At 40.2% G+C, this 24808-nt stretch overlaps 4 protein-coding genes across 7 annotated transcripts in view; 3 read left to right on the top strand and 1 right to left on the bottom strand.

Annotated features, from left to right (window-relative positions):
* Positions 1 to 24808, top strand: part of kel (Kell metallo-endopeptidase (Kell blood group)) — a 30166-nt gene that overhangs the window by 1151 nt on the left and 4207 nt on the right. Inside the window, exons 2-18 of one of the 2 annotated variants that reach the window (XM_037784302.1) lie at positions 538 to 781; positions 862 to 1161; positions 1282 to 1403; positions 2489 to 2647; positions 2748 to 2819; positions 2935 to 3123; positions 3576 to 3736; positions 3822 to 3939; positions 4045 to 4140; positions 4221 to 4319; positions 4407 to 4484; positions 5245 to 5351; positions 5435 to 5524; positions 5615 to 5682; positions 5798 to 5958; positions 6034 to 6123; positions 6203 to 6366. In XM_037784302.1, the coding sequence (XP_037640230.1) occupies positions 538 to 781; positions 862 to 1161; positions 1282 to 1403; positions 2489 to 2647; positions 2748 to 2819; positions 2935 to 3123; positions 3576 to 3736; positions 3822 to 3939; positions 4045 to 4140; positions 4221 to 4319; positions 4407 to 4484; positions 5245 to 5351; positions 5435 to 5524; positions 5615 to 5682; positions 5798 to 5958; positions 6034 to 6123; positions 6203 to 6349 (2301 nt within the window). In that variant the 3' untranslated portion in view covers positions 6350 to 6366. Of the gene's footprint in view, positions 1 to 537; positions 782 to 861; positions 1162 to 1281; positions 1404 to 2488; positions 2648 to 2747; positions 2820 to 2934; positions 3124 to 3575; positions 3737 to 3821; positions 3940 to 4044; positions 4141 to 4220; positions 4320 to 4406; positions 4485 to 5244; positions 5352 to 5434; positions 5525 to 5614; positions 5683 to 5797; positions 5959 to 6033; positions 6124 to 6202; positions 6644 to 24808 lie in introns of those variants that run through there. The other variant, XM_037784301.1, reaches the window with a different exon arrangement.
* On the top strand, positions 7718 to 12269 carry LOC119496766 (histone H1.3-like). Its single transcript, XM_037784321.1, has 3 exons — positions 7718 to 8131; positions 11159 to 11454; positions 11769 to 12269. The coding sequence occupies exons 1-3, from the start codon at positions 7852 to 7854 to the stop codon at positions 12129 to 12131; spliced, it is 939 nt and encodes a 312-aa protein (XP_037640249.1). The 5' UTR covers positions 7718 to 7851; the 3' UTR covers positions 12132 to 12269.
* emg1 (EMG1 N1-specific pseudouridine methyltransferase) lies at positions 12411 to 14380 on the bottom strand. Its single transcript, XM_037784324.1, has 5 exons — positions 14183 to 14380; positions 13952 to 14053; positions 13214 to 13355; positions 12898 to 13106; positions 12411 to 12817 (listed from the first exon to the last, which is right to left on the bottom strand). The coding sequence occupies exons 1-5, from the start codon at positions 14330 to 14332 to the stop codon at positions 12704 to 12706; spliced, it is 717 nt and encodes a 238-aa protein (XP_037640252.1). The 5' UTR covers positions 14333 to 14380; the 3' UTR covers positions 12411 to 12703.
* On the top strand, positions 16075 to 24319 carry nop2 (NOP2 nucleolar protein homolog (yeast)). 3 transcript variants are annotated; one of them, XM_037784305.1, is made up of 16 exons: positions 16075 to 16224; positions 17795 to 17922; positions 18053 to 18095; positions 18178 to 18239; positions 18440 to 18756; positions 19063 to 19285; positions 19373 to 19572; positions 19739 to 19828; positions 20263 to 20350; positions 20468 to 20608; positions 21331 to 21470; positions 21564 to 21653; positions 22735 to 22857; positions 22962 to 23059; positions 23332 to 23468; positions 23559 to 24319. In XM_037784305.1, exons 2-16 carry the CDS (start codon positions 17817 to 17819, stop codon positions 23981 to 23983), a joined length of 2283 nt encoding a protein of 760 aa, XP_037640233.1. In that variant the 5' UTR covers positions 16075 to 16224; positions 17795 to 17816; the 3' UTR covers positions 23984 to 24319. The 3 variants fall into 3 exon arrangements, with proteins under 3 accessions (XP_037640233.1, XP_037640231.1, XP_037640232.1); XM_037784303.1 differs by having other exon boundaries at positions 23553 to 24319; XM_037784304.1 differs by having other exon boundaries at positions 23556 to 23983.

Raw genomic sequence — 24808 nt, 5'->3', positions numbered from 1 at the left:
CACACAGTATACAAAAAAAAGCATATATAATATAATATATTTATTTTTTGAATAACCACTAAACATGCTATATATATTGTTATTGAGATATGAAATTACCTATATTATGATAGAAAATGTTGGCCATGTCGCCCAGCCCTACTTTGTAATGAAGTTCATATTATGTGGCTCTTGATAATGCTTGATGCTAATATTTAGTTTCTGAACTGAGTGGGCTCTTACAAGCCGGCAGTGTTCGTTGCTGAAAGTAGTGAGAACAGAGATCCCCACAGTAAGTGGCTCTTTGAGGTTATAAGGATGTGTTTTGAGGAGCGGTGGATGATCAGGGCATTCTGGGATACCAGACATCACTGTTGAGATGTTGTGGGCCGCCCTGGTCTACAAAAGACCTATATATTGTATATATATTATGTATATTTATATATTTCTACTGATGGTGAACATTATTGGACCAACTACATAAAAGTATGTACTGTATTTTTCCCAAAATGCGATGGTATTTCGGTTGACCCAGTTACATTCTTGTTTCACTTCCAGCCTCAGCTATCAGTCCAGCCGTCGTCACAGCCAGAACCTGAGAGGGGGCTCCAGCCTCCGCCTCTGCTTCAGCTGTCAGAGTCTAACCCCCAGCAGCAGCACCAAGCAGAGCCAGTGTGGATAAACCATCGAAGGCTGCTCCTCCTTTTTTTGGGGTTCTACTCATGTGCTGCCATTCTGGGGCTTGTTTGCTATATGCATCAGAATCGTCAAACTAGGAGCGATAATAACCAGACAGGCAAAGGTACAGTAGTCCTCCAGAGAAACACAACCAAATGACACAATACATTCTTTGTCTGACTCTTGTATCACTCTTTCCTGTAGTGACTCCATGTGTGTCCCCGGCCTGTCTGTGGGCCTCGGCCCGTCTGTCCACGTCTGCTGATCCCTTCACGCAGCCCTGCGATTACTTCTTGTTCACATGTGGATCTGACAGACTTTCACCAGACGGTGGAGGGAGGCAAAGAGGTCAGGGCATCCCTGGACATCCACAGAACCAGAGGGCGAGGGCTGCGTGGCCGGAGAGGAGAGGACAGAGTAAAGAGAGAGAGGACAAAGGACTGAAAAAGGAGAAAATACAGGACAGAAAAACTCTGCTGCTGCAGCATCTCAGGGAGATTTTGGGTAGTAGTCTGCAAACAAAAGTCCTCTAATGTACACCACTCTGCACTGTATTGTTTAATTTATTAATATTATTATATCAATGAATTGTCTGAATCGTGTTTTTCTCGTTCTGCTCTTCAGAATCAAACGACAGGCCGGGTAGTACAGCAGTGCAGAAGGCCAAAGGGTTTTACCATTCCTGTTTGGACACCAAATCCATAGAGACGTCCGGAGCAGAGCCCTTCCTCGCACTCATCCAGAAGGTGAGATAATGATATGCCCTTAAAGGTCCAGTGTGTAGCATTTAGGGGGATCTATTGGCAGAAATGGAATATAATATTAACAAGTATGTTTTCTTTAGTGTATAATCACCTGATTCAATGAAGAATCATTGTGTTTTCGTCAGCTTAGAATGAGCCGTTTAGGTCTACATAGGGTTCGGGTCCTCTTCACGGAGCCGGCTGCCATGTTTCTACAGTAGCCCAGAACGGACAAACCAAACACTGGCTCTAGAGAGGGCCATTCGCATTTTCACTTTTTCACATCGGCCACCGTCGTTCTCCTACACGCTTGGCTAGAAATAGAAACGATACCAGAAATGTAGCAGTCAATACCAATAGCAGTAAAATTCCATGATTCTGGATACCAATTTAAAAAATCAAAAAAAAAAAAATCCCATGTACTTCAATATACACTCCTTTATTACCATTCGCATACTGGTATTTGTTAGAAAGTTAAACAGGTCATAATTCCCTCTCTATTATCTATTTCATATTGCTGTGAAAACATCTCCTTCAAACAACTGGATTTATTCAAGTTTCTCGCCAAAAACTACATTTTACAAGATTTTTTTGGCAAGCAAAAACTAGCATGGCCATTTTCAAAGTGGTCCTCTGACCTCTGACCTCAAGATATGTGAATGAAAATGGGTTCTATGGGTACCCACGAGTCTCCCCTTTACAGACATGCCCACTTTATGATAATCACATGCAGTTTGGGGGAAGTCATAGTCAAGTCAGCACACTTACACACTGACAGCTGTTGTTGCCTGTTGGGCTGCAGTTTGCCATGTTATGATTTGAGCATATTTTTTATGCTAAATGCAGTACCTGTGAGGGTTTCTGGACAATTCAAGCATATTTGCCCACCCCCATGTTGATAAGAGTATTAAATACTTGACAAATCTCCCTTTAAGGTGCAATTTGAACAGTTAAAAGATGTGTGATTAGTTTGCGATTAATCACGATTAACAAATGTGCGATTACTCGTGTTTAAATATTTCAAGCGATTGACAGCCCTAGTATATAATGATTGTATAATCTCTGTCTCTATCTCTCTCTGCATGCAGCTGGGAGGCTGGGCAGTATCAGGTCAGTGGAATCGGACTGACTTTAACTCCACCCTGAGCCTCCTCATGAAAGACTACGCCACCTTTCCCTTCTTCAACCTCTATGTGGGCAAAGACCCAAATGAAATTGCCAATGGGACAACCAAAAGATATATACAGGCCAGTATCCATTAGAATAATCAATCCTAACATGCTGGTGGGAGCACTGCCATAGCAAAGTGTCTCATTGCTTTACCTCAAGTCTCCTCTCTGTCAACAGATTGATCAGCCCGATCTGTTGATCCCAATTGAATGGAACAGCAAGACACTGAAGTCTCAAGCTAAAACTCAGGTTGGTGACTTAGCTAGACCACTATTGATCCAAGAAATGTATTTTAATGGATCAGCAATATTCATTCATCCCACTAATGCATTCCTTTATCATTCTCCTGTCTCTTTCCATCCAGACGCTGCGTCCCTTCTTGGCATCGTGTCAGAGGTACCTGGCACTGTTGGGGGCGCCGCCCAGCAGCAGCATGATGCACGTGGGCGCGTTTATCTCTCTGTCCTCTGAGCTCGCCGTGGCTGCTACACCTTTGCACCATCGCCTGTCGAAAGGACAGCTCTATCAGCGCATGACCATCAGGGAGCTACAGGTACAAGAGGAGGAGGATGGGTCGCTATATACACACATATTATGTCTTGATCATAGACTGTATGCAGTATAAAGATGGACGACGCGTCTCCACTTCCTCCCACTGTAAAAAAGTGAAGCCAAAATATCCCTGATACGGGAGTTGACATCTTGAGATTCTGACGTCATTTGGAGCACGAGTCTGCACAGAGATAGGAACTACCTAAAATGACAGAAACCATCTTTGGGAAAAATGTATTTGACGTGTACTTTGACTTTTTAGTTTGGCCCATGTCCCATCCACTAACATGGAGTGGGCGTGCTTTATGACCTATACTGCAGCCAGCCACCAGGGGGCGATCGAGATGTTTTGGCTTCACTTTTGGGGAGCTGTCATGCCGTCCATCTTTATATACAATCTATGGTTTGAATCCGCTGCAATAACTAATTTCCTTTACATAAATATGCCAACAGATCCAGGCCCCTGCCATTGACTGGCTGGGCTGTCTGCAGGCCGCTTTCCATCCACTGCCCCTCATCGAAGATGATCACGTCCTTCTGCATAACTCGCCCTACATTGTGCAAATGTCCCGCGTCATTGGCAAATGGCTGAACAAGCACGAGCTGAGCAGCAGGTACTGTAAGTGACACAAAACATTCCACAATCAAATATGCATACACTTTTTTCTTTTTTGACCTGCCACATTTGAATCCACTCAGCGGTCCTGTTCATACGTACATGGTCCTCAACCTGCTGCACACCCTGATGCCGGCTCTGGACTCCAGGTTCACTGAAACAGAGAAGAATTTGTCTCTGGCTCTGGGTGACACTGAAGAGGTGAGTCAACACAGATAAAGCCTTTTGTATTTTTTTTTAAAAAAGAGGACACCTGTGAGATGGTGTGTTGAGTCACATCTTCATTATGGGCCTCTTCTTCACCAGGCAGGCCCTCGCTGGAAACACTGTGTGTTACAGACTGAGAGAGGATTTCACTTAGTTCTCACACACCTTCTCAGTGAAAGGACGGCACACAGAGAGGTGAGTAGCCATCATGCTGATTTGCGACATCGATTGAATTTCAAGGCTGATGTGTATTTAAGAATTTTATTGTTCAACAGGCAGAGGAGATTATTCAAAATATCTTTTCCTCCTTCAAGTCCAAATTACATGAACTCAAGTGGACAGATCAGATGTCTTTCCAGTTTGTCATGAAAAAAGTAAGGGAAGCAAGACTTGTTATTGTACTTCTTGAACCTGCATTTTGGTGGTGTTTTTGATATTAATAAATGTCTGTTTTCCTCCAGGTTCAGTCTTTAATTCCAAGGCTTTGGACAACAAAAGAGATCTCTAGTGAGGCTGAGCTTGATCTGCTTTTTTCCAAGGTAAATTACAGACCTCCACTGGCTCTAACATAAAGTGTATAAAAGTTGTTAACCTCTTTATTCAGCCGATTAGACTGTTATCAGGCCATTAAATAGGCGTTATCGGTAGTTATAAGCCCCATAGATATGGGTCAGTAGGGCTCTACTACACCCAATATTAGGTTTAATCCTCTATTCACATGGTAGATCACCGAAAGTAGGTATAAAAGAAGACAACAGCGAGACTTATAGTGACCGTAGTAAATATAACAGGAGCAGAAGCGTAAGTCAGGCACTAAAGTATAGACTGCGTGGGCGATGGATGGGACACAAAATTTAAGGTCTTTCACCCAGGAGACTGTGATTTGCATCCCGTGTAAAACCAACAACGTGTAGTTGTCTTTGTGTTCAAAAGCATTAAGTTTCACTTTTGAAACGTAGATATTTTCAAGCCAAAACACAACGTTTTACCTAAACTCAATTACGTGGTTTTTGTTGCCTAAACTTAAAGAAGTTATTGTAACATTTAATTCAGTTACAACATGTTGCTTTTAAGTTTCACTTTCACTTTTACAACGTAGTAGGCGTAGTAGGCCCCTAATGACCCACATCTATGGTGCTTATAGCAACTTATAACGCATAATTAATGGCCTGATAACAGTCGAATCGGGTGCTTTATTTGATGCCATTCCTAGTTAAACATCTTTTCCCTGTGAGTTTAACCCTAGTTAAACCCATCCCAAACTCACTTAACACAAATTTTCGTCTAATGTGATTCCAGGTGACAGTCGGGACACATAGCTTCTTCTCCAACTACGTCCAGCTTCTGTCCTTGTGGCAAAAGAGACGCCGTCAACTCTTGACTGAGCAGGCTGATGCGGCTGATATGTAAGTGTCTGCGTCTATTCTTAAAGTTGAGAGTTGATATGAATGTTTTGAGCGTGTATTTAATCTTTTCTTGTTTCTTTTAGTCTGTCGGTCACACCATTTCTCCTGGGTGGTGAGCTCCTCTTTCCCATGGGAATGTTTATCCCTCCTCTCTTCCATCCTACCTATCCTAGGTAAAGTGTACATTGATTTTAAAAGCTCAGTTTTCTTATAAGACATATTATTGAACAGTGAAGTACACTCTTTGTTTTGTTTCTTAACAGGGCAATGAATTATGGTGTAATGGGTTTCCTTATCGCCAAAGATATCCTCCACCTGATTCTGCCTGACAGTAAGAGAAGCTCACATTTGTCATTACAGTTTTTCAGATATCAAAACTTCCTTCTATATACTGAACTTACTGATCGTTTAATGCAAATCATGTCAATCTCTCTGTTGTGTTGTAGTTTACTCTCAGAGTGAGACAGTGCATGCTGTGGGGGAATGTGTGTGGGCCCACTACCTCACTGTGGCAGAAAAAGACGGCCGAGGTGGAGTGTTTTCTCTCTCGGCGGCGCAGCAACAGGAGGTGTGGGTGCAATATTCTGCACTGCAGATAGCGCTGCAGGTGAGCAGCCATCTTCACGCTTTAGTCTCTGTGTGCACAACATTGAGATCATACATCCACATTTTTTTTCCTCAGGCTTATCACCAGAGTCTAAAGAACCATCCGAGAGACACCTCCATCTCAGGACTATCACACACTCCTCTGTTCCTCACATCTTTTTCTCAGGTACTGTGCTTCCAATGTTAGGTTAGTCATCTCCTTTCCTCTCAATTACTGATGTCTTTTATTACATTCCTTTTCACAGGTTAACTGTGACTCAGACCCATACAGTGAATTCATGCCCTTGGAGCCCTCCTTCTTGATTACAGTGATTTGTGCCAAATCTGACCTGTGTCCTTCAAGCCTGCAGTGCCCCAGTAGAACCCAGCAGCGTTCACTACAAACATGCTGAGTATCGCTCCTCTGAAGGTTTTGTTTTTGTAGTTATTATTTATGGATTGTCTGGCAAAACACTTGGTGCTGTAGAAATTAAGCACACTGTGGATGTTTAAAAACTGTTGTTACAAAGATAGTTTATTATTATTACAGATATTTATGGTGAGAGTACTTACAGTATGTACAGGTAAAAAAAAAAATACACTGACATTTCTTGTATCAGTTGTTGTTAAGATATGTTTGGATTTCCATAGATTGCACAAGCTGTTACATATTCATGTAAATTAAATAAACAACTGTTTTCACTTCATGTTTCACAGATCCACCTTTTCAATTTATAAACCTTTTTCAAACTTGACAATATAAATATTCTAAATGGGCCCCTTTGTATTTCCTGTTTCAATGTTTGTTAGTGCAGTAGCTGACAGGAAGTAAACTTGGACCTTTGCATCTTGTGAAGTTATACTTTAGTAAAAGTTTCACAAATAAGGCAATACTTAATCTTTTGGTACATCAGCACCACATTATCATCAGTATCAGGACCTTGAAGAGATTGTGCAAGAAACTGCGTTTATTCCGAAGAAATAAACCGAGACAAACAGCTGCTACCCGTCCAGAAGCAGGCTCAGGCTGCTATGTCCTCTCGCCCGTTTTGTTGGTTGCTGGTAATATGTTTTCCTAATATTACGACTTTTTTTCCAGTAAAGTTATGACTTTATTCCCGTAATATTACGACTTTTTTTCTCTTAAATGTATTACTTTATTGTCATAATGTTACGACTTTTTTTTCTCGTAAAGTTACGACTTTATTCTCGTAATATTACGACTTTTTTCTCTTAAATTTATGACTTTATTCTCGTATGATTACGACTTTTTTTCTCGTAAAGTTATGACTTTATTCTCGTAATATTATGACTTTTTTTCTCGTAAAGTTACGACTCTATTCTCGTAATATTACGACTTTTTTCTCGTAAAGTTATGACTTTATTCTCATAATTTTACGACTTTTATTCTCGTAATTTTACGACTTTTTTTTCTCGTAAAGTTACGACTTTATTCTCGTAATATTATGACTTTTTTTCTCTTAAATCTACGATTTTATTCTCGTAATATTACGACTTTTTTTTTAGTAAAGTTATGACTTTATTTGTAATAAAATCTCTGATTTTTTTTCCCTCAATGTGGCCCTAATACTCCGTCATACTAACGAAATGGCCTGTGTTCAACCATAACATATTATGAATAAGCGTCGTCAGTCCAAAATGACAGCAGCAGTTTCGTCTCTTTGCTTCTATACTCTTTTAATTTGTTCATATACTGCTCTGTCTCCTAGGTGATGTGCTCTGTCTCCTAGGTGATGTGCTTTGTCTCATCACCTCCAACAGCAACTAAAGAATCGTTATTATTTAAAAGAAATAAGTCCCTAACTTACTGTTTGAAAATCAGGCCATATGTGCCTGTCACATTTTATCCGCTGGGGAGTTTTTAGATTTACTTCTGAAATATAAAACAGAAAAAATGCGGAAGAAAGCCACAGCCACAGCCCTGCCCAGGGGCGCCAAGGGAACCAAGGGAGCCAAGGGAGCCAAGGGAGCCAAAGGAGCCAAGGGAAACGCTCCTATCAACGTTAAAGCAACTGGAAATGCACCACTAAAGGTGATAAAACAAACAGGGAAACCTACCAATACTCCGACTGGGAAAGGTCTTGGTAAAGGAGGAGCCAGGCGTCTGGGCCAACAACTGAAACGAGCCATCATCCTCCAGGAGACTAAAGTCCGCGGAAAAGATGCTCTGCCCAGTGAGTAACCTCTACATCAGGGGTGCACACACTTTTTCAGCATGCGAACTACTTATAAAATGACCAAGTCAAAATGATCTACCTACTATAAAAATGCAAAACATATATTTATTTATAAATATATTGAGTATTCTTTATATGTACAATATACAGACGTAGGCAAAGTTGTTGGTAACGTTCTGTTAAAGAGAGAAAAACCCACAATGGTCACTGAAATAACTTGAAACTGACAAAAGTAATAATAAATAAAAATTTACTGAAAATTAACTAATGAAAATCAGCTGTTGCTTTTGAATTGTGGTTCAACAGAATTATTTTAAAAAACAAACTGATGAAACTGGCCTAGACAAAAATGATGGTAGCCCTAGAAAAGATGTAAAATAATGTGACCATAGGGACATATTAAACTAAGGTGTGTCCTGTAATTAGCATCACAGGTGTCTTCAAACTTGTAATCAGTCAGTCTGCCTATTTAAAGGGTGAAAAGTAGTCACTGTGCTGTTTGGTATCATGGTGTGTACCACACTGAACATGGACCACAGAAAGCTAAGGAGAGAGTTGTCTCAGGAGATCAGAAAGAACATTATAGACCTTCATGTTAAAGGTAAAGGCTATAAGACCATCTCCAAGCAGCTTGACGTTCCTGTGACTACAGCTGCACATATTATTCAGAAGTTTAAGGTCCACGGGACTGTAGCCAACCTCCCTGGACGTGGCCGCAAGAGGAAAATTGATGACATATTGAAGAGACGGATAATACGAATGGTAACCAAAGAGCCCAGAACAACTTCCAAAGAGATTAGAGGTGAACTCCAAGGTCAAGGTACATCAGTGTCAGATCGCACCATCCGTCACTGTTTGAGCCAAAGTGGACTTAATGGAAGACAACCGAGGAGGACACCAAATCATAAAAAAGCGAGACTGGAATTTTCCAAAATGCATATTGACAAGCCACAAAGCTTCTGGGAGAATGTCCTTTGGACAGATGAGACAAAACTGGAGCTTTTTGGCAAGTCACATCAGCTCTATGTTCACAGACGAAGAGATGAAGCATCCAAAGAAAAGAACACTGTACCTAATGTGAAACATGGAGGAGGCTCGGTTATATTATGGGGCTGCTTTGTTGCATCTGGCACAGGGTGTCTTGAATCTGTGCAGGGTGCAATGAAATCTCAAGACTATCAAGGCATTCTGGAGCGAAATGTGCTGCCCAGTGTCAGAAAGCTTGGTCTCAGTTGCAGGTCATGGGTCCTCAAACAGGATAATGACCCAAAACACAGCTAAAAACACCCAAGAATGGCTAAGAACAAAACATTGGACTATTCTGAAGTGGCCTTCTATGAGCCCGGATCTAAATCCTATTGAACATCTGTGGAAGGAGCTGAAACATGCTGTCTGGAGAAGGCACCCTTCAAACCTGAGACAGCTGGAGCAGTTTGCTCACGAGTAGTGGGCCAACATACCTGTCGACAGGTGCAGAAGTCTCATTGAGAGTTACAGAAATCACTTGATTGAAGTGATTGCCTCAAAAGGTTGTGCAACAAAATATTAAGTTAATGTTACCATCATTTTTGTCTAGGCCAGTTTCATTAGTTTGTTTTTTTAAATGATTCTGCTGAACCATAATTCAAAAACAATATCTGATTTTCATTAGTTAATTTTCAGTGAATTTTTATTTATTATTACTTTTGTCAGTTTCAAGTTATTTCAGTGACCATTGTGGGTTTTTCTCTCTTTAACGGAACGTTACCAACAACTTTGCCTACGTCTGTATGTTGGTGTACCATGCATAACTGCATGAACCCATATTGTACAATATAACTCTGTACATTTTTTGTCATTACCTTACTCTGATGACTTGCACTGAATGGAATCAGCTAGGGATGCATAGTCCGGACAGTAGCTGCTGATAGCCAGCCTCAAGCACACTTCCAAATGATCATCAGTCAAGGTGGAACGGTATTTGGACTTAATAATCTTCATGTGGGAAAAGGCTGACTCGCATAAATAAGTGGAGCCGAATAATGCAGTCAAGGAGGTAGCACATTTCCTCATGTTGGGGTACTTTTCCTCTGTGAGTAAGTTCCAGAACTTTTTTTTTTTTTTAAAGCCATGTGTTGTGTTTTCGTTTACTAGTCTTCAGCCAGCATTTAACCTAGCTTGGGGGGAAACTGTACAACACCTGTCTAGGTAGGGAGGGGACAAATGAGGAAAGATAATAATGCACACTTTCATAGACTAAGCTACTGGAGTTATCCTGCACTATACTCATGTTTGAACAGTCTCTTCTGCACTATATTCACTTTTTTAATAGTCGTGTATCACAGCTGTTACCCTGCACTATAATCAGTTTTAACAGTTTTCTTCATCTCCTTGTATTTTTATATCTGGTATATTTTGTGTGATGCTGGAAACTTGAATTTCCCTCGGGATCAATAAAGTTACTATCTATCTATCTATCTATCTATCTATCTAAACAAAACAGGGGGATCCTGGACCTTGGGGTTGGGCCCTTCCATAGGCAGATGATGGGCTGTTGTTGTGATTTTACCTAATATTACCTGGGATTTTAGACTGATATATTTATATATTTTTCAATCAAGAAAAAACAAGAAATTAAGAAAAATACAGTGAAAGATACATTATATCTAAGAAGATACAGCAGCGCATTTACTTTCTTCGCAGACTAAGATCATCAATTTTATTTAATTCAGTGACACTTACAGGTCAACTTGTAAAATACCCACAGTGTGTAGAATGTAAACCACCCAATGAGTGGCCACCCATTCATCACACAAAAAATACAGAAGACATGACCTCAGTATCCTCAATGATAGCCCTTCAATAAAATTTACTATAATATAATTTATATTAGATTATAATTACATTCACATTCATCCTATCAACAAAAGTTAGGATTTGAAGTGGGTCCTCGTAACAAGATCCACATTATGTATTCTTACATCATCTATTTAATTTAGTTTATTTTTTGACGTCACACAACCTTCTCTTGTCTTGATCTTTCAGAGACTCCTGTTCGCCTTTTGAAGCATCTGATTCAAACTGATGCCGAGAATCCACCCGAGACGAGCACCGCAAAGCCGACGTCCTTGCCTCATGTCCCCCTCGTCATCCTCAATGTGGTTTCCCTGTGCAAAAGCCGAGGTGGCATCACCATGGCAGAGCTGAAGCAGACGCTGGCTGATGGAGGCGTCAATATCAACAAGAAGGGCAGGCCGGTGAACGTAGTGACTCAACGGCTGGTTAAAAATGAGACACGTGTACCAACTACAAGGAACGTATCATTCAAACTCAACAAAGAGGTAAAAGAACACTTGCCTATATATTGTGGTAACTTTAGTTAAGAGGGCATAACACTGAATGGAAAACAGTAGTGCAGAAAATTGCTGCTTCAATGCTCTGTACATGTTATACATGTAGTTTATTGGGTCAAAAGTGGAACGTACTTGAACGTTTCAATCCATTGAGAGCAGCAGCAGTTTTCTTTCCCGTGTGATGCAGTGTTGATATGACCTTTACATTTCAATGTACAAGTTAGAGATAGCAGGTTTGTCTTGTACAACAATAATACAGAATTACTATTCATTTTTAATCCTTTATTTTCTACAAAAACCAGAAACAGACAGACACAAAGGAAGTAAAGACACACAGTGTGAAATCCCCAAAACCAAAAGGAGATCTGAAGCAGAGCAAAGCACCCAGCAAATCACCCAAAGGAGCAGAAAAGCCACAGAAACAATACAGAAAGACTCCCAAACCAAAGGGCAAGCCTCGCAGAGCAGCAGCCAAATCATACAAACTAACAGGCAAGAGTCGTAAAACAGCAGCCAAATCGCGCAAATCGCGCAAATCAAGACGAGGGACACCCAAGGCAACAAGAAAATCACCAAAGCCAGCAGGGAAGAAACGCAGGACTGCAACGAACCGAGCGGCACAGGTTCAAAAAACACCAAGGGCGCAGAAACGTCGACGAAAGTAAAACTAACATCCATATAAATCTTCTGGGAAAAGACAGCCACCAAGACAGAAGCCAAGGTTAAAAACACGGCAATGTCACATTGCTTTCTTACTACTAGCATTTATGATGAGCAGTAATAAACTAAAACCTTTCTAGCAACCTGAAATTGTATATTTTATTTTGAAAATTGATTTTCTAATGTCTTATTTTACACTTCAATGTTCTCAGGGTAATCCATGTACATTATGTCTCCACTGTGTATTTCACTCCTCAGTCTATATGAAAGAAAACCACTCATCATTTAGTCAAATATTTTAATGTAACTGTATTGATTGATTATCCAAAACTCAGTAATTGGTACAATTGATAATGGTATAAAAAACAGCCATGCTCTTACATGAAAAGGAAACACTGGGTACAGAAACCTGCATATTCCACAAGTATACACATACAGTGTATAATGGAATACATGGCAGTGGTCCACGCGGCATCGCTGGTGAAATGGTCACCATATCCATTTCTAGTCCATTAATAAAAGTCCATGTACTCTACTGTCTCTGCCAGATCAACACCAGTAGTTTATTGTCTGTTTGTCACAGGACACCCCACACTTCCTCGAAGGCAGAGCACATCTTAGCACAGGTCAGAGCCGCAGAGAGGGGGTAGTTACTGATGGACACCGTCTTCTCTGTGTAGTCCACATTCACCTAATAAAGACAGAGTGATCAGTAACAGATATTTGATGCTTAAAGCAGTGAATCGGCTACCACGTAGAGGCGTTTCTCACCGCTCCATGTGCAAATGCTCCAACCACCACTGTAGCCGGTCCCTCTGGCACCAAAGTCCGAGGACAGACGGCGTCTCCGGCAGAAGAGAAGGAGGTGGACATGCGGGGGCAGCCAGGAGGCAGGTGGTCAGACACGGGGTTTTTAATCATCCTCAGAAGCCTCTGAGGACCATCAGCGGCCCGGACACTCAACTTGTGCAGCAGCTGAACTAAGATACAAGACGAAAGAATGATTAGGAGATCAGCCTAGGAGAGGAGGAGTTTATGATGGAGTCATGTAGTTTATGAAGCAAAGCATTCAACATTAATAGTTTACCCATAAGACCACAGAAGCGAGTGAAGGTTCTCGGGATGCGAGTCTGTGGGTTGATCTCTATTAAGGCGTTTTTCTCTGTGTGGACGTAAACCTGCAACAGGCCGGCCCTGTTCAGTGGACTGTCCATCAACATCAGCAAACACTAGAGAAAGGAAATATTTAAGTTAAAAGTATTTATTAAAAACCTGCTACTACACAGACAGAGAAGCAGAAAAAGATACAGTATGATAAGCAGATGCACTAATATGTTTTTTGAAGCTCATGTTTGATGTAATTAGTATTTTTAAAACACTGCTGCTACTATTTGTTTTGCTAGTTTGACTTTTCATCCAGCGAAAAATAATACCAAAGACAAATATATATATATATATATATATATATATATATATATATATATATATATATATATATATATATATATATATATATATGTAAATAAATATATATATATATAAAATAAAAACATTATATATATATATATATATATATATATAATATATTTATTTATAAATATATGTAAATAAATATATATATATATAAAATAAAAACATTATATATATACATACATACATATACATATATATATATATATATAGTTTTATGTGTGACCTCTGAATCTCTGCTCAAATTCCAGATTTATTCAGTGATTCAAATTATAGTAATAGTAGTAATAATAAAGAAATTCACTCTGACTATATAGGCCATGACAGACTTAAGGGAAGAATCCAGTTAATTTACCTGATGTGTGATGTCTGGTCGGATATTTCCCGGATTTCTTCCATTTTTGACGATTATATTTTTATGTTGGTCACAGTTCAACAGCTCAAAGGTTTTTCCGACCTGGAAAAAACAAAACATGTACTTCTTATATGAGTTAGCCCAAGTTAAAGGTGTGATTCCTGTCCCTTCCGCTGGTAGCAGGTAAGAGGTTTACTGCATCACAACAACACAAACAGCCTGACGCCTCACCTTCACTGTCTCTAACGACGCTCCCTCCAGAACAACAACCAGCCTCCTCTCGGACATGCGGTCGTGCAGGCTGCGCGTGTGTTTGGCTGGTTTGGGCTCATATTCGTCCAAATGTTCAAGACCACGCTTCTTCGCTACAGGAACCTCCATGATGTCTGCAGCTGGACTGTCGCAGAATGTGGCGCGTCACGGCAACAGTGGTTGGCACTAGTGATGTGTCGTCACAAACGAGCCGGTTCAAAGAGCCGGCTCTTTTAAAGTGGCAGTAGGCAACAATATTTTGGCATAATTTGGCAAAAATTCCATAATAACCTTTCAGCATATTGTAATTCAAGTGATCTGAGAGAAAACTACACCTCTGCACCTCCTCATGGCTCTGTTTACAGGCTTTAGAAAATCTTGCCCGTGACGGCAGACTTTGACCAATCACAGGGCATTTCAGAGAGAGCGTTCCTATTGGCTGTTCCACAAAAGGAGATGCGCGTTCACGTCTGATCTCTGCAGATAGTGAAAGCCTCGGTCAATGGCGGAACAACCTACTGGAAAGCTTGCTATTCCAGCATTGGCAGCAACTGCCTACACCTCAAAACAACCCAAAAAAAGAAAGACAGACTTTCAAAAAGACAGTCCAAACTGTTGATGTCGTTAGAAGGTAATGTGTAGCTCGCTGCGGTAGCCTCCTCAGATGTAGCGAGCACGTATGAAGCGCGTGCATATGCCCGTTCTCGTGTGGGGGGAGGGGCTTCGGACAGAGAGGGGAGAGCGGAGAGAGGAGAGAGAGGAGAGAGCAGCTCGAGGGGATGCAGGATTTTGCGTTTTCCGGATTTCTACGCACTGCAGCTTTAAGTGAAGATAAGAACCTGCTCCCGTCCGAGAGCCGTTTTTTTCTTTAATTAATTTAAGGCAGAATGATAGGATGATCTTCTCCGTGCCACGGGCACTCCATGCACTGACTGTGACTGAATGTTGTGTTAATGACGTCCGTGCCACCAATCAGTTGATGAAAGACAAGGATCATACCATCAAGCAGGGAGGGGTGAAGGGGCGGGCGCGCTGACGGTCTACAAGTACAGAGCAAGCCCCCAGGAAGTGCGTCGGTCGACGAGCCGGACTTTCGTAGTGGCCAAATGGCAGTACTGCAACTTCCGTGTCCCTCATGTGATGCATTGGGCCCAAAAACACTTTTTCCCATAGACTTACATTGGGAAAGAGACTTCTGTAATTCAGCGGGTAAATTATTTTTAGGTGAATCAACTCCCCAGTACGAACACCCTAATATAACTTATTAAAAAAATAAGTATTTAAAGTTGAAAAATCCACTAATAGCTGAATCCAGAGTTATTTCCCTTCCTCCGTTCATGTGAGTGAGACCCAGACCGTGACGTTGGGAACCTGTGACAGAGTCATGTTACCGAGCGGACGCTACTGCGCATGTCCCAGTTGCCCATGGTCCTCCAAGATACGGGTACTTTTCCAGACGGAAGTCGAGCCATTTAGGCTTCATGCGCCAATGAGCAACTCTCATAGGAATGACTCCAACGCTGTATCCAGTTCTTTTAATACATCTATGATACAGAGCAGGAGGGAGAGGAGGAGAGAAAGAGAGAGAGGAGTACGGTGCGCGAATAGCAGACAAAATGAGTGACGGTCGGAAACGAAGCAGCATGTAAAATTATGATATTCTGGAAATTATAAAGTTTAGTATAATTATGTTGAATAATTTAAGTGATATATCTGCACACATACTAATCATATTTCAAAACAGCTAAAGCTAAATTTGGCTGAACTATAAAAGGCAGAACAGGTAAAATGAAGAGCCGTTTGGGAGCCGAAAGAGCCGGCTCTTCTTAGGTGAGCTGAGCCAAATGATCTGGCTCACTAAAAAGAGCCGGAATTCCCATCACCAGTTGGCACCGTCAGTACGTCACTAATGTGCCCCGGATGTTCTTCCACAACGTGTTGAAGGGAGATTCACGTGTGTGTGTTTAATCTTGAACACCGTACAATCAGGAGTTGGATAAAACAAAAGAACAGATTCACCGGTGAGTATGTGGAGAATAGTTGCTGAGCTCGTTAGTAAAGACTCAGTCAGTCAGTCAGTGTTAAGAAACGAGCTCTTAATGTTTTAACTAGTAAAACACGACATGCGGAGTTTGGTCCACTAACGTTGATTTACCGTCTGACTGGTCGTTACAGCTTATTCTTTCATTACTATGTCACTAACTAAAGCGTGTTGTGATTTATTATTTAGGGTGGCTATGTCTCCAGGAATGTAATTTTGAATCTATATGAGATAACACAAAACCAGTAGAAAGTAAAACATGTGTCTGTGGTGAACTCTTAGTATATGGCCTACCTCTTCATCACTTTCAAATAAGATACCCATTGAAGTTTTGATGTCTTACAAATTACCACATGTGACCTCATGTCTCTGACATACAGTTGGTCTTCAGTCCTGTTTCCACCAGAGTTCAGTCACCAGTTTCTACATGCATTTTAATGATCTATGGTTACAGTGCTCACGTTTCTCTGTTTTACAATCTTACTAACATATATGTCATTAACTTTTATTTATTTTTATTTAACCTTTATTTAACCAGGTAGTACTCATTGAGATTAAGAATCTCTTTTGCAAAAGAGACCTGGCCAAGACAGCAGCATTTAAACATACATTAAAGTACAAATGAACTGACTTCTGCTTCCCCTAATGACTAATACGAGTGTTGCAGTCTTCTACTAAATACCACAATATCTTTGTTTTGTATCTTTATTCTAGGGAAACTCTTATATCCTGATGGGATTGTCAATACAAGTTTATTAAAAATTAACCACTTTAAGAAAAACAGTTGTAAGACAACTTATTTCCTACTACAGGTGTCAATTAAGATTAGGGGTGTAAGAAAATAATGATATACTTGAGTGTCACAATATTATGTTTTGTGATACTGTATTGATTCTCAAACACTATACATTTTTAATTAATAGTTTGCACACACAAAGATTTATGTCAGACTTACTCAGATTGCACAAAGTGATGTTGCAGCAGCTGTGATAAATGCAAATGCAAATCCCACTGTTCTGATTGCATTAAAAAAAAAGTAAACTTTTTTTAAACTCAGATTGTATGCATTATGCTTCTTGACAAAAATTGCAGTGTATCACAATATATTCTATCATAGCCCCTGTAATATGATACAGTATTGCCAGATTCTTGCCAATACACAGCCCTAATCTGGATATAGGTTACATCCAATAAAGTAAAAAGTCACAAATATTTCTCAATTTATCTAAACATATACTGTACCTTCTATTTTTTGTCTTTTTACAATTAGATTGAGCCAAAAAATGCAAACAGGATGCTCAAAACTTTTAACCTGCAGTGTATTTAGACTTGCTTAACACCTGATCATATTTTTGTAGTTAGTGATCAGATTAGTCGCTTTAAGAAAAGTCCCTTAAACAGTGTCATTACTATATGTAAGTATGCGTAGGTATATGTCAAATGTGTGTTTCTAAGCACGGCACCAACAGTGTTATCTATTCGTATACACTGCCATTGTTATTTCGCACAGGCTTCATAAATGTGTAACATTATTTTCCTCTTGTTTTCAGAGTGTCTGTGTAGCTTGGAGTCATGGGTCGGAAGTTGGATCCCACCAATAAGGTGAAGAGGGGGCCGGGGAAAAAAACCAAGAAGCAGAAAGGAGCAGAGACTGAGTTGGCCAATTTTATACCTGATGGTGATTATCAACTATTTATAAAGACACATATTAACTCTGGGAATCTGTACTGTAAAATGGTAACAACCATTTTATTTTGCCAACTGTATCAATATGGCTCAATGTCAACGTGTTTCTTTTCTGTTTTTAGAGGAAACAGGGCCAAAACGGCTGTCAAGTAGGGGCAGGAAAAGGTAAGAGGTTGACTGATTATTACACAACATGAAATAACATTACTCTGTTTACAAGTTGCTCATTCATGTTGTCATTTTACAGAGCTGCTAAAAGAGTCCTGAATTTGAAAAAGCCTAAAGATGCTGCTCAGGAGGCAAAGAAAGGTAAACACACACCAGTGTCTGTGAATGTGGTTGTGACGTTTTCTTTATACACAAGTGAAGATGTTAACAACCTAGCACATGCAAAGAAGGAAAAAATTAAATTTTAAATGTAAGTGTATGTGCCTTTTGAACTTTGTTGCTAGTGTAGTTATTTTTAATCACAGATTATATATGGTGTTTCTGTTTCTATTTCTCTAAAGGATTCACTGATGAAAACAGTAAATGGTTGACACCAGCTAAGAGAAAGCGCAAAGCTGATGATCCTGAAAGTGAGGATGACAGTGATGAACACTGGGAGGAAGAGGAAGACGAGGAGGAGGAGGTGCAGCAGGAACAGACGAAGAAGGGAGGAAAAGACAAAGAAAAGAAGGCCGCCAAATTAGGCCTGAAAGAAGTGGAGGCGGAGGAGGAGGACGACGACGACGACGACGATGATGATGAAATGGTTGACGATTACGGTGCAGTTGATGACGGCAGCGGTGCGGAAGCAGTGGAAGAAGAAAGTGATGAAGAGGAGGTATGTGAAACGGTTCTCCTATAACATTTTCCCAACCACCACTTTGTTGCATTTTTCTGTTTTTAAGAAAGAAATTTGAATAAAATCTGGATTCAAATATCAAAATTTAATTATTGCCCAATCTGCAAATTTGCTGATATAAACCCTGATTTCGTTAGAGACTCCAAATTCCCTCCCACTTTACTGTCGATGTATTAAAACAGGGCTATTAGATGCTGGGGTGTATCTTTAAGGGTGGTTCATGTGGTAAACGTATGGTTGGTATGATTTAGTGACTACTTTCCTTGTTTTTTGTTCCACATTTAGCTTCTTCCCATTGAGCGTGCAGCCAAGAAAGAGAAAAAGATGAGGGAAACCTTGGGTCTAGAGATGGATGAAGATGACGATGATGACGACGATGAAGATGATGATGATGAAGCGGGAAAAAAACCCGATGCTGACACGGATGAGGAAGACACAGTACAAGCCAACATAGAAGACGAGGAGGATCAATTTCGGCTACCTGGGGCCGAGGAAAGCGAGAAGGAAGGTGAGTGACTTACTGTTCTTCTCTCTTTTAAAGCAGCAAATAGAATTATTTTGCAAGTCTAAATCCTTTTCTTATCTCTATTGTTAGGCATCCTGCCTCTGGACCTGAAGTCAATCCATCAAAGGATAAAGGACAACATTGATGTCCTTTGTAATTTCTCATCAAAACGGGAGGAGGGGAAAGAGAGAGCCGAGTACATCTCTCTTCTGAAGAAGGATCTCTGTACTTATTACAGCTACAACTTCTTCCTCATTGAGAAATTAATGGACCTCTTCCCCCTTTCAGAGGTGGGTGGTTTAGTACCAAAGACAGCGCATTGTGATGCTCTTCTCATCATGATTAGAACTGATTGATTTGCACAATTATAATAGTTTGAACATGTTGCTGTTGTCAACACCTGATAGAGATTTTTTTAATGAATCTGTTTTTTGTTTTCCTCTTTCTCGCTTACAGCTGGTTGATTTCCTTGAGGCCAATGAAATTCACAGACCTGTCACTATTCGGACCAACACACTGAAAACAAGGAGGAGGGATCTTGCACAGGTAACTGGTCGGGGTGGGAGAGCTGGATTAAATGGCCAGTTATAATATTTTCAAACGTCAAAATTCATAATGTGCACCGTAGTATTCATTGTAAGTCAACTCACTAAAAAGCACAAATGAAGTAGTAATATAATTGATTTGTTTACAGGATTTAACGGCACTATATGTCAAAGAAATAAAATTAAATTATGAGTTCAATAAATGTAGTTAGCAGAACAAAAACTACACTCAGAGTAGCCTTTTCAGAAAAAAAAAGTGGCAGAAATAAATGAAGATTAAAAGATTTGAATGTTTGTGATCTGGCTTTAGTCATTAACCCAGAAACCACCACTGAAGGAGAACCTCCTCATCAAATGACTTGACTGTCTAGTGTCAAATGCTGCCTTCAAGAGCTCCTATGTTGAACTCTGTGGTCTGTGTTTTTCCTTGTTCAGGCTTTGATCAACAGAGGAGTGAACCTTGATCCGCTGGGGAAATGGTCTAAAGTGGGTTTGGTCATCTATGACTCCTCGGTACCTGTAGGTAAGTTCAGCACATTCTCGTCAACGATCTGACTTTAACTATTAAGGATCTTTTATTGGAGGCCGACTGTAACCACACACAGGCTTTAACTGTAATTTGTTCCATGTTTTAAACCAGGTGCCACCCCGGAGTATCTGTCCGGTCAGTACATGCTGCAGGGAGCCTCCAGTTTCCTGCCCGTCATGGCGCTCTCTCCACAGGAGGGAGAGCTGGTGTTGGACATGAGCTCAGCTCCAGGAGGCAAGACCACCTATATTGGTAAGTTGTGCTGCAGTTACACATTGTTATACTAATTTTATGAGTTGTTTCAAAGCGTGTAATGTCGATTTTAGTAATTCTCTGATTCCAGCTTCTTAAATGTGAATATTTTCTGGTTTCTTTACTCCTCTATGATCGTAAACTGAATATCTTTGAGTTGTGGACAAAACAAGACATTTGAGGACGTCATCTTGGGTTTTGGGAAACACTGATTGATATTTTTCACCATTTTCTGACATTTTATAAACCAAACAACTAATTGGTAAATTAATCAACAGATTAATTGCCCATGAAAATAATATTTATTTGCAGCCCTAATTATTTTCATCATGAATCAAGCTGCTGATAATTTTATCAGCATTTAATTTTTTATTATTTGATTCATTGTTTCGCCTGTAAACAGTCAGAAAATTGTGAAAAAATGCCCATTATAATTGACTAGAGCCCAACATGACATATTTAAATTATTATTTAATCCAATCAAGCCAAAGATATTCAGTTTACTACCATATATGACAAAGAAAAGCATCAAATTATTACATTTGAGGAGCTGGAATCATTGAACGTTTAGTGTTTTTGCTTGAAAAATAGCAGAAACAATTAATTGAATATTACTATAGCTTTGTTTCAGCTGTAATGTAGACCAATGCAAATTAAGGCAAACTTTTCTCACCTGCAAGTTTAATCTATTTAACGACATATGTGAACATTCCCCCCCTCAGCTCAGCTGATGAGAAACACGGGGATGATCGTGGCTAATGACGCCAACGCTGACAGGTTGAAGAGTGTGGTGGGCAACGTCCACCGTCTGGGGGTCACCAACACCGTTATCTGCAACTACGATGGAAGGCAGTTCCCAAAGGTAACGTTCATACATCTTGTAGAAAAGCTTTATCTCTGTGGTTTTACATTTACTCTAGAGTTTGTACTGACTTGTTGAAAACTTTGCCTTCAGGTGATGAGCGGGTTTGATAGAGTGCTGCTTGATGCTCCGTGCTCAGGCACGGGAGTCATCGCTAAAGATCCAGCTGTGAAGACCAGTAAGGTAAAAACACCATTCACTGTTTACGTATAGACCCATACAGATGCATACTTCTGGTTTTAACCTCTTCCACTCCACTCCTCTTTACCTTAGATCCATTTTTGTCAAGTTGTTCTAGTCATAAATCAGAAATAAACATTAATTAAATTGTGAAAGTGTATCAGGGCTTAGAACATGATGATATTTGTTTGTGATGTCCATCCCCATGCTCTATTATGTCTCATAATTTGTTGCAATTAGCAATTGTAGCAATTTTTGGGTGGATACTATTTATTACACAGATTTGGTGCTAAATTTAACCATTTTTTACTACTCGAGAATTGATAAAAATGATCAATAATCCCTCCAAAATACCACATTAAGACACCAAGACCTTGAGGAACACCATAGAAAAAAACATGCATTGATTTTGGTATCAAAAACTTTTGACATTTGTAGATTTCTGCAAGTATTGCATTTTTTGGCGATTGTATGGCGAGCACTTCTGTTCTGGAAAATGCTCAAAAAATCCCTTATTGTCGAGTCAGCTAAGAAAGCCTATAAACATACTCTGAATGCTCGAGGTCTATAGTTTGTGGCTGTAAAGTTTCATGAGGCTGTGATTATCCTAGAGGTCACCACAGGTCATTTTATACAGTGCGGTCAAGTTTAAAAAACAATGGTCTCACTACAATGAAATGGCTACGATGGGGTCTAACATCATCACACATGAATACAGTTTGGCTCATTGGATCCACAAGAGACTTTACAGTGACACCCAATTTATGTAATTCCAAGACTATTTAAGACCCACGTATGCAGAAACCATTTTTAGAATAGGCAAAAATAACACATTTAGACTGCATGCAAAAAACTGCATGGTTTTTGCCCCAAACTGCATGTGATTATCATAAAGTGGGCATGTCTGTAAAGGGGAGACTCGTGGGTACCCACAGAACCCTTTTGGATTCACATATCTTCAGGTGAGAGCTACAACCTCTGTAAGACCGTAAAGTCTGCCGAGGGGCGGCGGCGCCCTCAAAGACTGGAAGAGTTTAAACAGTGTTTAATACTTTCTTCCTTCCACCCTCTTATTTCCTGACAGGACGACGCCGACATCATGCGCGCTGCTCACTTACAGAAAGAACTGATTCTATCTGCCATCGACTCCGTCAATGCTGATTCCACTTCAGGAGGATATCTGGTCTACTGCACATGTTCAATAATGGTATATGTGTACTGTATAAGCGGCTAATTCACTCTTAGATTAACATGCTATTTGAGAGTATTGAGCAGAAAAGTTTGGGTGTTGATCAAAATGTGTTCCACCAGGTGGAGGAGAACGAATGGGTGGTGGACTACGCTTTAAAGAAAAGGAACGTCAAATTAGTTCCCACTGGACTTGACTTCGGCAAGGAAGGCTTCACCAGGTAAATATAATAACCAATGTGTGTTTTCACTTTCACTTATTTGCTGCCTTCAAATGAAACTTGTGAGCTTGTGTACATGATATGCTTGGCGTTCAAGTGGTTAAGTCGTGAGAACACCGCTGCTAAGCAACAGCAATATTAACGTTACTGTCTGGACTCTTCTCGTGAACACGGTAAACACGACCCCATTGGAAGTCACCAGTAGAAAGGCAAATACTCTGATCAAACACTCTGATCTTCAACCCCTAAATTTATTTTTTCCCTACTTTCAGGTTCAAAGAACGTAGATTTCATCCTACTCTGAAACTGTCTCGCCGATTTTACCCTCATTCCCACAACATGGACGGGTTCTTTGTGGCCAAGCTGAAGAAGTTCTCCAATGTAATTCCAACTGCACCAGCAGCAAAAGGTAACTCTTATGAGCACATGCCAACTTTCATCACCATAGTTACCCTGTTCAACATGAACTCATCCTCTGTGTCTGCTCTTTATGTAGAAGAAGAAGAAGATGCAGATGCTCCTGAGGCGACAGCCGTTGCGGACGCTGCTGAGGAGAAACCATCCACAAGTGACAAGAAAAAGAAGATTGTCCCGGGCAAGGCGGGCGGCTTAAAGGGAAAAACCCAAGCCAACGGAACAGCAGCCAAGAAAACAAACGCAAACGCCAAGCCAAAGGGCAAAAAGAACTCACCTGCTGGACCAAAGAAGGCAAAGATCGCCAGGATGGATGGAGAGACTGTGAAAGGGGCAGCGGCCAAGAAACCTGCAGTGAAGACAGCTGAAGCGTCAAAGGCTGACAAAAAGGAAGGGAGCAGATTTGAGAAGAAGCAGGTCAAAAAGAGAACACCGACGAAGGCAAAGGCTAGAATGGGAAAGAATAAATTCAGAAAGTTGAAGCACATGTTGGGCAAAGACGGAGAGTGACGGTGTGTACAGCGTGATAAATTGTGCTAGATTAAGTAAGAGCTTTGTACAGCTTCCTTACGGATCCCTTCAGCTAACAAGTGTGTGTGCTGTTGTCATTTCAGAGCAGCGATACTGTACTATACTGTACTGTATGTGTCAGTTACATATTATTTGTAATGCCCGTGTACAAATGAATTAGACTGGTTAGCGATGATCTCACTTGTGTTGGCTCCTCCCTTTTTATTTGTATTCCAGATTATTCATTATGTTTTGTCTGTTGGTTTAATCACAGGCTGGGATGACATCCATACATCTGTGAAACATAATAAATCTTTTAAGATATCTTTCTCATCACTTGTTTGATTCGTCATTTTTCAGTGGGAAGTTTCACTCATCTTTTCGGTACACCAAGATCATCTATACATGTACTACTGAAAACACCTTTAGCATTTAATAGCTTCCACTTGACCATCTCTTACTACATATTTAGATAATTACAAATGTAGTATGAGTTGTCAGTTTAGTTTTGATTAGCCATAATAATTAGTTTCAGATATCTATCATTTAAATTTGACTAGTAGTAGGCCCTAACCCATTTTTAAACATCCAAATTCGTACCTTTGATTTAAATTATGAGTAATCAGAACTACATTGAAGATATTCAATTTGAGTTCTGACCAGTCATAATGTAAAATTCACTCAATTTCAGATATTGTCCGATTCTCCATACCATTTAATAATTCATTAGTCCCAATGTAATTGGATATATCTTGAGTTTAAGTTTTGAGTGGTTCATAAATACACTGCAGATAACTTGAATCCTGTCAATTTTAAATATATGTT

The sequence above is a fragment of the Sebastes umbrosus genome, chromosome 11 (assembly GCF_015220745.1).
Source record: "Sebastes umbrosus isolate fSebUmb1 chromosome 11, fSebUmb1.pri, whole genome shotgun sequence".
Taxonomy (NCBI): Eukaryota; Metazoa; Chordata; class Actinopteri; order Perciformes; family Sebastidae; genus Sebastes; species Sebastes umbrosus.
The sequence above is the reverse complement of the archived record's forward strand: the minus strand, read 5'-3'. Positions and strand labels throughout refer to the sequence as shown.

What these genes read in the sequence shown, in the direction of transcription:
- LOC119496766 (XM_037784321.1), top strand. Translation starts at nt 7,852, where the DNA reads ATGCGGAAGAAAGCCACAGCCACAGCCCTGCCCAGGGGCGCCAAGGGA. An exon ending in CGGAAAAGATGCTCTGCCCA is followed by an intron (nt 8,132 to 11,158) that starts GTGAGTAACCTC and finishes TTGATCTTTCAG; the next exon opens with AGACTCCTGTTCGCCTTTTG. An exon ending in CATTCAAACTCAACAAAGAG is followed by an intron (nt 11,455 to 11,768) that starts GTAAAAGAACAC and finishes TACAAAAACCAG; the next exon opens with AAACAGACAGACACAAAGGA.
- emg1 (XM_037784324.1), bottom strand. Translation starts at nt 14,332, where the DNA reads ATGGAGGTTCCTGTAGCGAAGAAGCGTGGTCTTGAACATTTGGACGAA. An exon ending in CGTCGTTAGAGACAGTGAAG is followed by an intron (nt 14,054 to 14,182) that starts GTGAGGCGTCAG and finishes TGTTTTTTCCAG; the next exon opens with GTCGGAAAAACCTTTGAGCT. An exon ending in GAGCATTTGCACATGGAGCG is followed by an intron (nt 12,818 to 12,897) that starts GTGAGAAACGCC and finishes TGTCTTTATTAG; the next exon opens with GTGAATGTGGACTACACAGA.
- nop2 (XM_037784303.1), top strand. Translation starts at nt 17,817, where the DNA reads ATGGGTCGGAAGTTGGATCCCACCAATAAGGTGAAGAGGGGGCCGGGG. An exon ending in TGCTCAGGAGGCAAAGAAAG is followed by an intron (nt 18,240 to 18,439) that starts GTAAACACACAC and finishes ATTTCTCTAAAG; the next exon opens with GATTCACTGATGAAAACAGT. An exon ending in ACCTCTTCCCCCTTTCAGAG is followed by an intron (nt 19,573 to 19,738) that starts GTGGGTGGTTTA and finishes TCTCGCTTACAG; the next exon opens with CTGGTTGATTTCCTTGAGGC.